This window comes from Berghia stephanieae, chromosome 5, assembly GCF_034508935.2.
Source record: "Berghia stephanieae isolate SIO BIC M18660-M18661 chromosome 5, UCSD_Bste_1.3, whole genome shotgun sequence".
Lineage (NCBI taxonomy): Eukaryota > Metazoa > Mollusca > Gastropoda > Nudibranchia > Aeolidiidae > Berghia > Berghia stephanieae.
Window position 1 is genome coordinate 68,968,517 of NC_088364.1, and position 19,255 is coordinate 68,987,771.

At 39.1% G+C, this 19,255-nt stretch overlaps 1 protein-coding gene across 1 annotated transcript in view; it reads right to left on the minus strand.

Annotated features, from left to right (window-relative positions):
- LOC144973504 (calcium-dependent protein kinase C) overlaps window positions 1-18,173 on the minus strand; it is a 320,626-nt gene extending 302,453 nt beyond the window's left edge. The window contains exon 1 of the mRNA XM_078916012.1: window positions 17,983-18,173. Within this exon, the coding sequence (XP_078772138.1) occupies window positions 17,983-18,149 (167 nt within the window). The 5' untranslated portion in view covers window positions 18,150-18,173. The remainder of the gene's footprint in view (window positions 1-17,982) is intronic.
- Window positions 18,174-19,255: the final 1,082 nt, after the last annotated feature.

Below are 19,255 nucleotides of genomic sequence, written 5' to 3' on the forward strand. Positions count from 1 at the left end.
CACTTTGTGGAAAAGTGTTCACAGCTTTTGTAAATATCTAACATCACGATTGGTCATTTGATTCAGCTTGACACATGTATATGTTTATAACATTTGTAAACAAAGCATTTCTGAAGAAATTTTCAATCGTTGGGCAGCAATAAATCATGTGATTGATGACCTGGTTGGACGAAAACATGAATATAGATAGTATGCGCTTGACTAAGAAGCTCATAACATTGCCATCAGGAAGTAAAACGGACCAACACACAAAAATGTGTGTACCCATGAACGTTCATAGTCCTGTTAATACAGTTCAGTGAGCATTACTCATAAACGCGGATGGCAAAAAACAATAACAAAGACCTGAGTGACATCATCTTCGCACTATCTATAGATCGCTCCCATTATAAGTAGATGAAAGAATGAGGGAAAGGAACGAATGAATGAAAGAAAAGAAGAAAACAAGATTGAGAGAAATACATGAAAACAAAATAAAATGAATGACAGACGCACATTTATTAAGACCATAAGATGAAAAGCTCGTTGTGTGTATGCACGGCATTGGGCACGGCACGGCAGAAAACCAAACAATCCACATATCCGGAAATCTTAAAGAGCCGTTCCTTCTTCTCCTTCTCTGAGTGATATAAAAATAAACAGTCGATTCCACAGCAGCAATAATATTAATATAGAGACAGGATTTAAGTGGTGTTTCACGTGACTGTGCATATTCATGGAGCTGGACGGTGGATTCTGGGAAAACTCAAACAGTATAGATAGAATGAAGTTGACGTCACTCGGGTTTTTTTTAATGTTTTTTTTTTTTTTTTTTTGGTGGGGGGGGGGGGGGGGGGGGGGGGGGGCTGTTTGCCATCCACGATTATGAGTCGTTTTGGTGATTCGTTCTATAGATAGTGCGCTTAGCTAAGAAGCTCATAACATTGCCATCCGGAAGTATAACGGACCAAAACACAAAAACTGTGTGTATCCATGAACGTTTATAGATAGTATGCAGATGACATCACTCAGGCCTTTGTTATTGTTTTTGCCATCCGCGTTTGTGAGTTGTTCTCACTAAACTGTATTAACCAGGCTATAAAAGTTCATGGTTACACAGAGTTTGTGTGTTGGTCCGTTATACTTCCGGGTGGCAATGTTGTGAACTCCTTGGCCAAGCGCATTCTATCTATAGTCGGGTTAATACAGTTCAGTGAGCATTACTCATAAACGCGGATGGCAAAAAACAATAACAAAGACCTGAGTGACGTCATCTTCGAACTATCTATACTCTTGTTTTTGTTTTTGTTTTTTGGGGGTTTTTTTACGGGTTTTACGGCGCTTTCAACACATTTAGGTCATATCAGCGCCAGTAAAAAGAAAGAAAATGGGAGAGTAAAAACATTATAGATGTACAATTAAAAGGAATTGAGAAAAAAGTAAGTTGTAAGGGGAAATGGTTCAAATAGGGAACAAATGTAGATTCTAAGATCACACTATCAAAGTACTTAGTTTGAGATCACCTAAAAGTCTCACCCACACAGCAGCACAAGTTCCCACTAAGAGGAATACACTAACAGAAAGATGATTTACAAGGGGATAAAATATCATCTCCCAAAACTACAACTACACATTCTACTGTTTCCCTCCCAGTCACGAACTTCGGCCAGGGTCAGGACAAAACTAAGCAATCTCATTCCAAGACAAAGACAGAAGGCAAGTTGGAAAACAGATAAAATAGTGTGAAAGAAGACAGAACAAGTACCGACCTGCCCAATGTGGGAGGTCAGGAACCCCACCCATCGTTCAATACTCAATACGATTCAATAGTCTGATGTCACACCGCATGGCAACGGCGGCCATCTTGGTTCTAAACAAAGAAAATCATTACTTTTTATTCTTCATGCTGGCTAGAACTTTTCATTCCCTTTTCATATGCCTTTTGATCAGAATGTGTAAAAGTCAAAACATGATCAAATTTATGTGGTTTTTTTTTCCTCTGGAAACGTTTTTATGCTCGCCGGAGAAATATTTCATACGGGCGTCCGCCATTGTTCCGATAGTTTAGAGCCAGTGTTACTAAGTTACCATGCGTCATTAGGAAGGAAGTGACGTTACGACTATTGAATCACGACAAAGTTTCTGTGTGTTATGTGGTCTTGTGGTATGACATTCGCTTTCGGATCGGAAGGTCCTGGGTTCGAGCCTCGATCGACGCATAGTTGAGTCCTTGGAAAAGACTCTTTACTCACATTCTCTCACCGTACTCAGGTGTAAAATGAGTACCTGGTCGTTAACAGCGTTGTCTCTGTCCGAAAAAAATTGCAATATCGCCTAAAAGGCGTCATGTGTCGTTCCTCATGTTAAGTGTTGCTGTTGGCTAGGAACCCCTTGTAAAGCGCTTTAAGCACGTTTAGTGGATATTGCGCTATATAAAAGCTCAAGGTTTTTTGGGTTTTTTTTTTTTTTTTGTTATCTGGTTTGGAAGATGTTGTATTTTACCTAAACGCATGGCACCAATAGTCAGCCGCAGAGGAAGAAACCCAAACAAACCATATAGTATAATATCTGGATAACCACGAGAACCATTCCTTCTCTAACTAGATGATATAAAAATAAGCATTCGATTCCGTAGCAATAACATGTGGCGATTCACGTGTGTGTGTGTGTGTGTTTGTGTGTGTGTGTGTGTGTGTGTGTGTGTGTGTGTGTGTGTGGGCTGGACAATGAACTATGTGGAATGGAGAACTCAGAGAGCAGGCACTGGTATAAGGAAAAAATCTGAAAAATGTATGTATAGATAGTTCGAAGATAACGTCACTCAGGTCTCTGTTATTGTTTTGTTTTTTTTTTTTTTGTTTTTTTTTTGCCATCCGCGTTTATGAGTAATTCTCGCTAAACTGTAATAACCCGACTATAAACGTCCATGGTTACACGTAGTTTTGTGTGTTGGTCCGTTATACTTCCGGATGGCAATGTTGTGAGCTCCTTAGCCAAGCGCACAGCTTCTATAAATAGTATGCGCTTGGCGAAGAAGCTCATAATATTGCCTATAATAGATAGTTCGAAGATGACGTCACTCTGGTCTTTGTTATTGTTTTTTGCCATCCGCGTTTATGAGTAGTTCTCACTAAACTGTATAGGGCCCGACTATAAACGTTCATGGTTACACAGTTGTGTGTGTTGGCCAGTTATACTTCCGGATGGCAATGTTGTGAACTTCTTGTGAACAAGCGCATACTATCTATAACATCTTATTGTGTTCTTTTTTAAAAATGTGATCTTGACATTGAATACGTTTCAAGATGATCCACATCATCAGAGCTGCCTGCCCACAACCTTAAGACCTGTCGATTACTCGTAATAATAAAAATAATCACTCTATTTCAATTAACCCTGGCGCCATACGCAGTGCAACACGTGCAAGTGAGCTAAGGCAACGTGACTTACTCTAGGTCACAAGAGTATGTGTCGGCCCATTTACCACAAAGCGGTGGACCACGCTATCCCCACTCTATACCCGCTTATTGAATACCCTTTCATACCTGCGCTGAGCCGAATATACGTTTAGCAGTGTTGATGGTGACAAAAAGTAAAAGGAAAATGTTGAACGATTGCCTTTAAGCCCCATTTCTACTGCACTAAACCCCACTTTTAGAGAAATTGTGATCATTGATATCAATGATACTCTAGCTAACTTCTGGAGAGTGGGAAACTGCACCTGTGTGTTCCACCACACATTAACTCTCTCATTGCTAGCACATTGTTTCGAGAAAATGTAATTTTAAAAAGGAGGAAATTCCTCCTCTGGAGTCCAAAATCGCGGATTTCCGCGGATCCGAGGAAAACCATCAGCACTGGTTTAGTGTCTTAACCAAAGACACAATGACTAGAGTTGAGTGGTCAAAGTGACCCTTCTGGTCGCTGACTGGCACCGCTACAGATTACTTGGTTTCATTACAGGACGAGAACCGTTCCGATGCGCCAACGACGTAACAAATAATCAACTGAATCATGCGGCTATGTGGTCTAGTGGTATGACACTCGCTTTGGATAGGAAGGTCCTGGGTTCGAGCCTCGCTCGGCGCATAGTTGAGTCCTTGTGTAATAGAATGACCATTCTATCTAATGTTATTTGATTTTGTACTCTATTATTCTTTACTACTTGTCGCTACCATCACTATTTAATTGTATGCAAGTAATGCAAGACTGTGTGCCTCTGTGGTTGATATCAACATTCCTTTACTCGTGTGTGTTACTATGACCAATAGTACACTGTGTGTTGTGTGTTAAGCCCTTACACAGGTGGTCTCTCGATGTAGTACTATTTTTATCTTCGGCTGGGTGTGACTTCTGGCCTGATACTATATTTTTGTGTGCTTTCTTTCATCACTTCACATCCTTATAACTTCATTTTAACAACTATGATCATTTACAAATTTATATCACTAATTCTGGCAAATCATAGCTTTCTAGCCACCTTCCTTGAGTCATCTAAATCTACTTTGTTCTTCTGAATACTTGATAATTGCTACTTAAATATTTCATACAGCCATAACGTTAACGCCTTTGATTAATAATTACGAGCTAAACATTTACTCTTTAACTCTGCAATTCCCTATGATTGATTCTGTAGCATAACTCTTTAGTTTAGACTTATTCGTTCCTTCATATATGTCCATGTTATTTGCATTAATTTGTTTAAATCATGAAGATGCACACAACTCGATCGAGTTTACTCACTTCAGTCTACGCATCACTTTACCTGGACCAGTGACGTAGGTGCTTTCCCTGACGTCCGCGCTAGATCTATTTTTAACTGCTATAGCTAATATTAGATTATTCTGCCATTGATTCTTTTCATTCATTCATTGATCCATTCAAAAGAATGATCTGTTCCATTGTTCCTGAATAAAGACTTCATCATTTTACATCCTGGCCTTTGTTGTTTGATCGCCTCCACTACCCTGGAGTGGATGGGCTAGGACTCGGGTAGACTATGGTGTCTCGGACTTGACTGTGGTGTGTGCTCTTCGCTCATGAAATCAACTCCCTACTTCTACTTCTGACACATGAAGTCATGCTACTATCACTAACAGTAGTACTAAACTGTCACTTCATTGTCTCGATCTATCTTCCTCACTTGAGCACCACCGCCGCAGTTACAGTCTGGAACTCTTAAGTCGACCCCGGGACCGAATCCATTCACTCCCACCACGGCCTCTACACTGCTAATACTACTACTACCAATCGCCGGCATCAACTACCCGGTTGTCTCCATCAGTATCGCACTCGCCGGCATCAACTACCCGGTTGTCTCTGTCACACTCGCCGGCATCAGCTACCCGGTTGTCTGACTCTATTACAAATTTGGCGCTGCGAGCAGGATCTCAATTTCAGAAGCCACAGCCTTTTGGAGACCTGCTTATTTATTCATCAGTCAGACATCCGCTTGGAATTGGATCGAATTTACACTCTCGCTGCCAGTCCCTGTCCACCAACCTCGATGTTTTATTGCGACAGACGACAATCGACGTCAACTTGCCACTCGGCCCCTTTACAGCCGAATTTATAACGACGGCCGCTACCGGCTACCATACACGTCGAGTATCCTGTCCAACCCGAGATGACCAGTGACTGACAAACCCGAGAGGACCCATGTTCCTGAGCCCGAGATGCCCCGTGTACCTGTGCCCGTGATGACCCGTGTCTCAGTGCCCGAGATGATCCACGTGTCTGTGCCCGAGATGACAGTGTGCCTGTGCCCGTAATGACCCGTGTCTCAGTGCCCGAGATGACCTGTGTGTCTGTGCCCGTGATGACCTGTGTGTCTGTGCCCGTGATGACCGTGTGCCCGTGATGACCAGTGTGCCTGTGCCCGTGATGACCCGAGATGACCTGTGTGTCTGTGCCCGTGATGACCGTGTGCCTGTGCCCGTGATGACCTGTGTGTCTGTGCCCGTGATGACCGTGTGCCTGTTCCCGAGATGACCGTGTGCCTGTGCCCGTGATGACCTATGTGTCTGTGCCCGTGATGACCCATGTGTCTGTGCCCGTGATGACCTGTGTGTCTTTGCCCGTGATGACCCGTGTGCCTGTGCCCGTGATGACCTGTGTTTCTTTGCCCGTGATGACCTGTGTGTCTGTGCCCGTGATGACCTGTGTGTCTGTGCCCGAGATGACCCGTGGGTCTTACCGGCGTGAGTTCAGCCAGATGGAGCCTCGTCCCTATTACTGCCATGCAACTATCCGAAGGCACCGTCGTCAAGTGGTGGCCAGTGTTCCTAAAAGTCGCGTCTGTGAAAGTGAAACCACGTCACAGAATCCCGCCTGCACACATCTGCCCAGACGACATCACGCCAAATGCAAGGATCTGCCTGAGCTTGACCACCACGTTGGTGAGATAATCCATGTTTTGTAGGTTCCTCATGTATATTGATTCAATATCTCGTTAGTTCCCATTAATTTTGCAATAATATCCTCATGATTCATAATGAAACATACAATGTAATTATGGAATGTTAAGACTTGCTTATAATTAAAACAGTGTAGTTCTTTCTACCTTTACCGCTGACAAGCGTCGTCCACTTAATATTTCCATGTCTATATTCGATATGAGCCTCCTCATATTTGAGACGTTCGTATTTCAAGTTTTAACACTTTTCTCATCTTATACTTATACCGCTATGCTGAAGTGACGTAAATTTACATTGATTGCATTTCTTTCAGGTTGAATTCGTACATTGTATCCTCTCTGCCAAGTTGACCATTGATAATTATATAATTTGTTCTATGAGGACATAGAACGGTTCGAGGTGGGGGATATGTAATAGAATGACCATTCTATCTAATGTTATTTGATTTTGTACTCTATTATTCTTTACTACTTGTCGCTACCATCACTATTTAATTGTATGCAAGTAATGCAAGACTGTGTGCCTCTGTGGTTGATATCAACATTCCTTTACTCGTGTGTGTTACTATGACCAATAGTACACTGTGTGTTGTGTGTTAAGCCCTTACACAGGTGGTCTCTCGATGTAGTACTATTTTTATCTTCGGCTGGGTGTGACTTCTGGCCTGATACTATATTTTTGTGTGCTTTCTTTCATCACTTCACATCGTTATAACTTCATTTTAACAACTATATGATCATTTACAAATTTATATCACTAATTCTGGCAAATCATAGCTTTCTAGCCACCTACCTTGAGTCATCTAAATCTACTTTGTTCTTCTGAATACTTGATAATTGCTACTTAAATATTTCATACAGCCATAACGTTAACGCCTTTGATTAATAATTACGAGCTAAACATTTACTCTTTAACTCTGCAATTCCCTATGATTGATTCTGTAGCATAACTCTTTAGTTTAGACTTATTCGTTCCTTCATATATGTCCCATGTTATTTGCATTAATTTGTTTAAATCATGAAGATGCACACAACTCGATCGAGTTTACTCACTTCAGTCTACGCATCACTTTACCTGGACCAGTGACGTAGGTGCTTTCCCTGACGTCCGCGCTAGATCTATTTTTAACTGCTATAGCTAATATTAGATTATTCTGCCATTGATTCTTTTCATTCATTCATTGATCCATTCAAAAGAATGATCTGTTCCATTGTTCCTGAATAAAGACTTCATCATTTTACATCCTGGCCTTTGTTGTTTGATCGCCTCCACTACCCTGGAGTGGATGGGCTAGGACTCGGGTAGACTATGGTGTCTCGGACTTGACTGTGGTGTGTGCTCTTCGCTCATGAAATCAACTCCCTACTTCTACTTCTGACACATGAAGTCATGCTACTATCACTAACAGTAGTACTAAACTGTCACTTCATTGTCTCGATCTATCTTCCTCACTTGAGCACCACCGCCGCAGTTACAGTCTGGAACTCTTAAGTCGACCCCGGGACCGAATCCATTCACTCCCACCACGGCCTCTACACTGCTAATACTACTACTACCAATCGCCGGCATCAACTACCCGGTTGTCTCCATCAGTATCGCACTCGCCGGCATCAACTACCCGGTTGTCTCTGTCACACTCGCCGGCATCAGCTACCCGGTTGTCTGACTCTATTACACTTGGAAAAGGCTCTTTACGCACATTCTCACCGTACTCAGGTGTAAAATGAGTACGTGGCCGTCATGGCCGTCAACAGCGTTGTCTCCTTTCGAAAAAGATTGTAATATCGCCTAACGGGCGTCATGTCTAGTCCTACATATTAAGTAAGTGTTGCTGTTGGCCAGGGACCCCTTGTAAAGCGCTTTGAGCACGTTTGGTGGATATTGCACTATATAAAAATATTTCTATTTTTTTTTTTTTTTTTTTTTTGGAAGGTTAGTTTTCCAAAACTCGTTAAGCCGATTTTCATCCATGAGATAATTTGAAACGAAAACTTTATTTTAAACATCAAATGGCACAAGAATTTCCCTAGATTTGTGTGAATTTGAGGTTTAAATATTATGATAAAATAATAGACCGAATGAGAAATTGTATGGGAAATAATCCTCAATATTATCTCAAAAATAGGAAAAACGGCGTTAGGGACTTTTGGAAAACCACTCTTCAATTGAAACGCGCTTACGTCTCGTCGTTGTCCAAATGAATAATTGAAAGGTGGATAATATGATAACATTTCCAAGGAAAGCGGGAGGAATGAATTATATAAATAAATATGAACATTCATATAGCACATTTCCATCATGTGTCTTGTTTTTGTTTTGTTTTTAAGGGTTTTATGGCGCTTGCAACACATTAAGGTCATATCAGCGCCAGTAAAAAGGAAGAAAATGGGATAGGAAAAAGTTCTAGAATTACAATTAAAGCACACAAGTGGAGGTGAGACAAAGGGGAATTGGTTCAAATAGGGATCAGATGTAGATTCCAAGAGCACACCGCCAAAATACTTAGTTTGAGATCACCTAAAAGTCTCATCCAGACACAAGAACATGTCCCAACTAAGAGGAATACACTCAAATGTTTACAAATCATATAATATAATATGTAAACTAAACATAATACAATGCATAACAGAGAGATGATTTACAAGGAAAAAAATATCATCTCCCAAACTATAACTATACATTCGACTGTTTCCCTCCCAGCCAAGGAACTCCGGCCAGGGTAGGGACAAAACTAAGTAATCTCATTCCAAGACAACGACAGGAAACAATTGGAAAACGGGTATGGGGGGATAGAAGACACAGCATGTACCTCCCTGCCCACTATGGGAGGTCAGGATCTCCACCCAGTCATGTGTCTTGATCAAGGTCACAACGGCCAGAGTTGGTGTGGTCAATGTGCCCCCCCCCCCCCCCCCCCCACACACACACACATATACACATCTCGTAATTGGCAACGCTCTAGATCGCTTGGCTTCATTACAGACCAGACCATACAGCTGAGCGAACGACAAAAAAAAAATAATAATCAATTGAAACGCTGGCACGTCAACAGGAATCATCTTCGTTGTCCAATAATAAATGAGCATCTGAAAGGTTGATAATGGGATAACATTGCCAAGGAATTCTGAAGTGTATAATAATAAATAAATATGAACATTAAATAGAGCTTTTCCACGGATTAACCATGCTCATTGCGCTTCTCCAATGGTTCATTTATTCCCCCAGCAGGCCATATAGAACCAAATTATTACCATTTCATACAGTATGAGTCACCTATTAGACTAGACGTCTTTTATTTTTTTATTTATTTATTTTTTTGTGTACTAATACTCTTACAATATCCGTCACGGCATGTGGCCAGTACTCATTCACACCTGAGTAGAACTTGGGTCCCATAAATTTGAAAGTCAGAGCTAGTTCTTTCCAACTCAGCCTGTAGCATCCCGTATTTAATTCTGAATAATAATAATAATAATAATAATAATAATAATAATAATAATAATAATAATAATAATAATAATAATAATAATAATAATAATAATAATAATAATAAGAAGAAGAAGAAGAAGAAGAAGAAGAAGAAGAAGAAGAAGAAGAAGAAGAAGAAGAAGAAGAAGAAATGAATATTGGTCAAAGTCCACCCATCATAATAGGGATATAACACATGAAACTATTTTTAAAATATATGCTTGCTACCTTTGGATATGACGCTAGTCCACCAGATCAATAGACCCAGCTACCCAATTAATGCTGGATGAAGAGGGGGGTCAGAAGAAATAAAAGACTCTCGACTTCACCCGCGATCGATCACGGTCCTTTTCTGTGTGAAGCGAGTGCTCAACTGAATGAGCTTTTGGGACCACGGCGTGGATATATAGATAGTTCGAAGATGACGTCACACAGGCCTTTGTTATTGTTTTTTGCCATCCGCGTTTATGAGTAATGCTTACTGAACTGTATTAACCTGACTATAAACGGTCATGGATACACACAGTTTTATGTGTTGGTCCGTTATACTTCCGGATGGCAATGTTATGAGCTTCTTAGCCAAGCGCATACTATCTATAGATAGTTCGAAGATGACGTCACTCAGGTCTTTGTTATTGTTTTTTGCCATCCGGGTTCATGAGTAATGCTCACTGAACCGTATTAACCCGACTGTGTGTATCCATGAACGTTTATAGTCAGGACAATACAGTTCAGTGAGCATTACTCATAAACGCGGATGGCAAAAAAACAATAACAAAGACCTGAGTGACGTCATCTTCGAACTATCTATATGAAGATATCCCAATATTGATATCATAATATGACAATATGGTATGCGTACATAACAATGACACCATCAATATCACTTGATTGGGCAGCAGGCACTAAGGTTGGTTGGTGGATTGGATGCTTGGCTGTCTGCCATCCTTCTATAATGAGCCAATGGTGTTATGGAGAATAAGATGGATGTGTGTGTGTATGCGTGTGTGTGTGTGTGTGTGCGTGTGGGGTGGAGGGGTATTTGGGTGTTAGGGAGTTGGGAAGGGGGGAGGGGAGCTTGTATGAAATAATATTATCATATTATCGTAAATACAGTATGCGAGACAGAAAAAGAGAAGACAGTGGGAGAGAGAGAGAGAGAGAGAGAGAGAGAGAGAGAGAGAGAGAGAGAGAAGGAGAGAGAGGGAGGGGGAGAGTGTGCGTGTGAGAGAGAGAGTGTATGTATGTGTGTGTATGTGTGAGAGAGAGAGAGAGAGAGAGAGAGAGAGAGAGAGAGACAGACAGACAGAGAGAGAGAGAGAGGGAGGGGGGGGGGGTGGAGAAACAGACAGCGAAAGTTGGGGAATGGGAGGGGGGGGGGATGGTTTTCTACAATGATTCAGTTTAATAATATATTATAAGAACACCGATTACATTCAATTTCACATTGTTATTTATTTCTTCGAGCTTCGAGCAGCAACATTTAAATTACATTGCGGCTATGTGGTCTTGTGGTATGACACTTGCTTTCGGATTGAAAGGTGCTGGGTTCGAGCCTCGCTCGGCGCATAGTTGAGTCCTTGGAAAAGACTCTTTACTCAGGTGTAAAATGAGTACATGGCCGTAAACAGCGTTATCTATGTCGGAAAAATTGTAATGTCGCCTAACAGGCGTCATGTCTCGTTCTACATGATAAGTGTTGCTGTTGGTCAGAGACCCTTTGTAAAGCGTCTTGAGCACATTTAGTGGATATTGCGCTATATAAAAGCTCTAATTATTTTTTTTTTTTACAATAATGTTGTGGTGTTCTGATTCCATGGGATTTTTCTTCTCATCCCCTTTAATTCATTTCTCAAGTGAATCGGTCTAACAACACGTACTTTATTCATTACGTTTTGTATCTAGATATATGTGCATGGGGAAAAACTGAATAAATGAAAGGGGGTAATAATGTACTTTGAAAATGTTATAAAAATGTTGTTTTAATTGACAAAGACAATTACGTGAGAGATTAAAATCTCGTCTGGCGTGTTTCTAGTTTCTTAAGTGTGAACATCTGTAGTCGGTGCTCACACGGGTGTAGGTAATAGCATTGTAGACAAGCAGGTGACAGAGAAGAAGAAGAAGAAGAAGAAGAAGAAGAAGAAGAAGAAGAAGAAGAAGAAGAAGAAGAAGAAGAAGAAGAAGAAGAAGAAGAAGAAGAAGAAGAAGAAGAAGAAGAAGAAGAAGAAGAAGAAGAAGAAGAAGAGAGAAGAAGAAGAAGAAGAAGAAGAAGAAGAAAGAAGAAGAAGAAGAAGAAGAAGAAGAAGAAGAAGAAGAAGAAGAAGAAGAAGAAGAAGAGAAGAAGAAGAAGAAGAAGAAGAAGAAGAAGAAGAGAGGAGAGGAGGAGGAGGAGGAGGAGGAGGAGGAGGAGAGAAGAGAAGAGGAAGAAGAGAAGAAGAAGAAAAAGAAGAAGAAGAAGAAGAAGAAGAAAAGAAGAAGAAGAAGAAGAAGAAGAAGAAGAGAAGAAGAAGAAGAAGAAGAAAGAAGAAGAAGAAGAAGAAGAGAAGAAGAAGAAGAAGAAGAAGAAGAAGAAGAGAAGAGAGAAGAAGAAGGAAGAAGAAGAAGAAGAAGAAGAAGAAGAAGAAGAGAAGAAGAAGAAGAAGGAGAAGAGAGAAGAAGAAGAAGAAGAAGAAGAAGAAGAAGAAGAAGAAGAAGAAGAAGAAGAAGAAGAAGAAGAAGAAGAAGAAGAAGAAGAAGAAGAAGAAGAAGAAGAAGAAGGAAGGAGAAGAAGAAGAAGAAGAAGAAGAAGAAGAAGAAGAAGAAGAAGAAGAAGAAGAAGAAGAAGAAGAAGAAGAAGAAGAAGAGAAGAGAAGAAGAAGAAAGAAGAAGAAGAAGAAGAAGAAGAAGAAGAAGAAGAAGAAGAAGAAGAAGAAGAAGAAGAAGAAGAAGAAGAAGAAGAAGAAGAAGAAGAAGAAGAAGAAGAAGAAGAAGAAGAAGAAGAAGAAGAAGAAGAAGAAGAAGAAGAAGAAGAAGAAGAAGAAGAAAGAAGAAGAAAAGAAAAAAACAGAAGAAAAAAAGAAACAAAACAACACAAGAACAAAAAGAACAAGAACAAGAAGAACAAGAAGAAGAACAAGAAGAAAAAGATGCTGATGCTGATGATGATGATGATGATGATGATGATGATGATGATGGTGGTGGTGGTGGTGGTTGTGCTCAAGAGAGCAAGGGGTGTAGTAATACTTCGTAAATTAGAGTTACAAAAACAATGTTGAAATGTTTACAAAAACAATAAATATGGATGAAATTATATCATACTCTTATCCTGGCGTGCTCCTACTGTCTTAAGTGTGAACATCTGCAACCGATGCTTACACGTGAGTATGTAATATTATGATTATAGACAAAGTGACGAGATAGCATTTCATCGATAAACGAAATACATATATATACGAGACAGAGTAAGGGTTGGAAACAGGTAGTTAACAATAGAAGAATATCGCGTGGAATATGTTGGCATAATAATATACTCCAGATATTATATTCTTCTAAGCATGATCTTAGGCTATGGAATGTTGTTAAGGGGAGGTAAATGATAATGGTGTTGAGTGTGAGTGGTGCTCTTTTTATGTTTTTGTTTTGTCTTTGTTTTGTCTTTTTTTTTTTTTGTTATTTATTAATTTTTTATTTTTTTATTTTCTTTCTTTTTTGTATTTTTTTTTCTTTTGTTTGTTTGTTTTATTTTTTTATTTTTTTATTTTTTTTTTTTTTTTGGGGGGGGGGGGGGGGGGGGGGGGGGGGGAGAGGAATAGGGGAGGGGCATGTATTAGTCATCATAGTGTTTTGTCTTTCTTAATTGTTACAATTTTTTTGATGTGTTGAAAGGTAAAGCTAAATATAGATCAATTTTAATTTTAAAAGATAGATGGGGTGACTGGCATAATATAGAAAGACAGATGGATAGGTAGGTAGCTGGTTTTGTAGGAAGGTATGTAGGTAGGTAGATGAATGGATAGACAGATGGATGGGCAGATGGACTGACAGAGGAATGGAAGAATGGACGGATGGACGGATGGATGGATGGATGGATCGATGAATGGCCGGATGGATATATATCCACTGTACTACCTACAAGAGAGAGAGAGAGAGAGAGAGAGAGAGAGAGAGAGAGAGAGAGAGAGAGAGAGAGAGAGAGAGAGAGAGAGAGAGAGAGAGAGAGAGAGAGAGAGAGAGAGAGAGAAAAGAGAGAGAAGGAGAAAGTAAGATGGAAAAAATACAAGAAGATCAGGAAAACAGGATCCATTTTAAGCACTTTGAGGCCCCGACAAAGGACGATATACAAGTAAAATGACATTCATGTAATTTTGCTCTTTTCTCCCCAGACGTACAGAGATAACCATCAGATAAAATCTTTGTTAATAAACAAATAATAATAATAATAATAATGCTGAAAACTTGCTATAACTCCGAGACACCAGACTCTAAGCGCTTAAATTACAAATTACTTTGGCTGAAACATACTCATTCACACACACAAGCACACACACACACACACACACACATACACACACACCAACACAACACACAACACAAACCAAACCTATCTTGCTTCTCATACCATCTACTAAAATCGAAACAAATATGTTTTAAGCGAACGTTTAAAAATAGACAAAGATTCTTTTTCACGAATGCTCTGCAGTAAGGCGTTCCAAATAGAGGGTCCGAAATGAGAAAAGGATCTCATTCCAGCATTTTTCCGAATTCGAGGCACAACTAGTTTTGTGGAATCACTGAAATCACAAATGAATTGCTATTTGTATCGAAATTGAAAAATGAAATATATACAAAATTAGAATAAATTATTCAAACAAACATAACAAGACACGCTCGCCAAATCAAGCTCAACATTCTTAGCCTTTAAAAAAGGCTCGGCAGGATTTCTTTCAGATCATATTTTCCAATATCATTGATCTAACAATAGCTGCCAACCAGAGCCCTTCTAAGCGAGAGATTAATAATAGCAATAGCCATATGACTCCAGCCTTATGAAACCTGAGCCTTATCTCTCTCTGCTAAAAAGGTAATGTTTCATTTAATGTTTAAGTAGTATCAAACCTTTCCAATTTGTATGATATGAATGTGATCTCAAGACATAGAGGACTGGATGAGTGGAGGGGGGGGGGGGGGGGGGGGGGGGACAACCACCGAGGCAGAAAGGAATTCTGTCTGGACGTTTGAGGGTTTACGTCCAACAAGGATCCACGTTAAAGAGGAAAGAAACAAGTATTGAACATTACAAGTAAAACCGCTGACACCCCCATCCTTTCTCCTTTCTTCCTTTCCCCCTCTCTCTATTCACATTAACATATTTTTAATAATAATAATGATAATAATAATAATAATAATAATAATAATAATAATAATAATAATAATAATAATAATAATAATAATAATAATAATAATAATGGAACGACAACAACAAAAATGACAGCACTAAAATTCAACATAGTGAAAAAATCTGAAGTGTCCAGTTTGAACTGGTCTGGTAAATCTTAGAAAACAAGGTAAATTAAATTAAAAACTGTATAGATGGCTATTGTAAAATTGATCTAAATCGCAAAAATCTAAATGTCTTGTGGACGGTTAGCAACAAATTGGCAATTCGAGCTCCAGTCTGAATAGTCTCCTGTGGCTATCCGGACTCAAACTCCAATGTGCGTGCACAAACACAAGGTGGACACAGTACGGGCAGTGGGCAGAGGGTGAAACGGATAGCAGCAGAAGAAATTCTGTTTTACCCATATCAGACTAACTCAGCTGATACGCCATCTTCGGACTGCATAGGGATTGTGCGGCTATGTTGTCTAGTGGTTTGACACTCGCTTTTGGATCGAAAGGTCCTGGGTTCGATTCCACTCGGCGCATAGTTGAGTCCTTGGAGAATGCACTTTACTCACATTCTCTCACCGTACTCAGGTGTAAAATGAATACCTGGCAGTTACCAGCGTTATCTCTGTCTGAAAAAATTGTAACATCACCTATTAGGTGTCTGTCCAGTCTTAAATGTTAAATGTTGCTGTTGGCCAGGGATCCCTTGTAAAGCGCTTTGAGCACATTGAGTGGATATTGCGCTATATGAAAGCTCAATTAAAATTTTTTAAGGGATAGTTGCCTGTCTAACACTATTGGAATGTTTTAATTTTGTCCCGATCTTATTTGGACATTGTGTAATTTAAAGCTGTGAGAAAAGCGTTTCCTTTGGACCACAGTTAATTTGACTGACTTGTATTCCTTTTGAATGGAATTTTTTAACTCTTTTCTTTTTAATATCTAACTTGACTACCAATTGATCTATGAAATTGTCTTTCACGTCAAATAAAGCAGGGTTTAAACTAACTGTTGATAGTTATTAAACCATTATTGCTATTTCATTTGCATAAATTTTATGTAATTGTCAATAATTAAAATAAAACGAAATTTAAAAAACACAACACTTACAATAACAACAAAACTATGCTACCGCCATTTCCTATTCAGGCTTGAATTCGAATAACTTGTTGATTGCACATGCATATTGGATTTTTTAGTCTGAATAGCCGTGTACGACTCAAGCCCGAAAAACTGCAGCTGGATAAAATAACTTCTTGTGGAAAATCAATGTTCAGTTTAATAAAGTCTAAGTATACTTATTTCCAGGTCTGATAACCCAAATTATTATGAGCTCATTGTTGTAATTAATTGAAACACTTTCAAACTAGCACATAACATTGTCCATGTTAAATCAAGCCCATAATTGCATCCAGTTATGAGACCTGCAAAAATGTGAAGGTTGCACAAAGTCTATGAGATAAAACAATCATGTTGTGTAAATCACTAGATATTAAACGTAAAAGGAGGGCCATGATTTTAGCTTTTTTAATATGATTGGACATTACAAAAGTCTACAGAGAATTGATTTTTTAAATTTATTTTTTTGTGATTTACTGCGCTTTTTACAATGGATGCAGATGATATGAGCTGTTTTCAATTTTTATGAAAACAAATTGGAAGCGATAATGTTTCAAAAGGATAAAGAAAAAACGGACTAGGAGAGCTGAGCCTAATCCTTAATTCTGAGATAAATAAACAATTCCAACCAACGGCTTGCAAACATTTTAAGGAGGGTTATAACTTAAACTCTATAATGATTTCAAGATCACAAGAATACAAATTGCTGAAAGTAGAGAATTAATATTATAAAGAGGCTTATCATTATAATGTCAATATGTTGTGTGCATCTCTCTCTCTCTCTCTCTCTCTCTCTCTCTCTCTCTCTCTCTCTCTCCGTATCTATCTATCTCTCTTTCTCTCCCCTTCCAAATGGACACATCACACTCACCTCAACTCTCTACCACCTCTCTCAATCTCAGCCTCCGTTAGGTTTTCGCCCTATCCCCCTCCCCCATTTGGTTCCGTTATTGGTAATATCTATAATTTATATATTAGCCTAATCTAAAGATTTAAACTCTATATTTACGTATCACGTAAAAACTAAGTTGTAATCAAAATAAAAACTGATCTGCCGATAGATAGAAACTGTTGACGAAGGATCTACCGAGTCGACTAAGACTGAGAAAATCAATAACCGTCACACATTTAAATGTATAAACCCGGCGATTTATGGTAATTCGACCAATTTTCTGAGCGACGCAAATATACATTCTAATTGCAGTTGCAGTTGGGGAAAAATAATAATTATGCATCAGAAATTGCTACATAGTCTGCTATTTGTGTCAAGACCTAAAAATAGAGCGATCACTATCATTTAATCTGACAGTTCTCACCAGTCTTTCACTCCACTGTTGTGAAGTGTTTTGCAATCTTGCCCTCGCTAGCAACTCGTCTTAGAGGTTAAAAATAATATCAGATCAAATATTTAGAACCCATGTTAAAAATAAAGACAATATTATGTGCAAATAACAAACGCATAATATTTTGAGATTAAATAACTTCAATTCGGAGCTTTTGATTCTGCGAAGAACAAAAATATTATGGTCTGCTGTCTACGATCTTACCCCGCCCCCTCCTGACACACTCGAAGTGTGCTGTACTGTTTGCGTCCCATCTTCTTGAGAGATAAGAGAAAAGAAAAACTCACCAGATAAATTCCTTGCAATGGCTGCAAAATGTAAATTGTTTGAAAAATCGAGGAATGAATTGGTGATTTTTAACCACATGGATATTTTTGTGCCTCAATGCTCCTCTTCTATATACTCCCCTTCCTTTACTGGAAGATTGTTCCTTTACCGACGATTTGTCAGCCATTTTAATCCCGTAATGTAGTGTGTAGTTTTCGCTGTTTGTTTCGTTTAGTTCGGTGCGGTAAGTTTCGTTATCAAGCACGGAAAGCTGAAACGAGCACACCGCGCCGGCCTCGCAAGCTATGCTGTATTGGGCACTGACAATTATTTCAAGCCAACTTTATTTTTTTTTCCGGTCACTAATTATTGTATTGACAAATTAGTATCTACTAACGTAAGACGTGGCTCGCAGAATTTAGAGTACAAGAGCTGAAGCAGTGAATTAATATAACTGAGATAATAATTTACTCCTCTTCCAGCGACGAAAAGGCCTAATGAAGTTTTGTAAAACGCACATGAAGTCTTATAAACTAATCTATTGTTACTTTCATAAATCTTATTTGTGAAAAGAAAGTCTAATACTTTTATTCAAATTCCCATTCAATGGCCTCTATTGCTTAATGTAGCAGAAAAATGTTGAAAGTGCATAACGTTAATAACGCGCGTTTCACAGATGTCACCGGTGCGCTTAAAATGACGGGGGATATAGATTGTATGCGCTTGGCTAAGAAGCTCAATAACATTGCCATCCGGAAGTATAACGGACCAACACACAAAACTGTGTGTATCCATGAACGTTTGTTGTCGGGTTAAAACAGTTCAGTGAGCATTACTCATAAACGCGGATGGCAAAAAACAATAACAAAGACCTGAGTGACGTCATCTTCGAACAATCTTTTGAGAGAATAGAATTCCTCAGGATTTTGCGCCATGACGAACTGCTGCGCATCACTTCTGCCTTCCCCTTAAATATTAAATGATAGAATCCATTTTCCTTTTCATGCGACAAAGACACAATACCAGGGTTAGAAGAATACTAGCTGTTTCCTGTCCTGTCGCTGACGATGCTCGTTGTTGCTTGACTTTAGTCATGACGCTATTATAACGCTAAAATAGTGATACATATGAGTAAAATATTGAGTATGAAAAAAATGGACGATAATATAATTCTTATCATTACCGTCATCGTCATTATCATCATCATCACCATCATCATCTTCATCATCATCATCATTATCATTATTATTATTATTATCATCATTATCATCATTATTATCATCATCATCACCA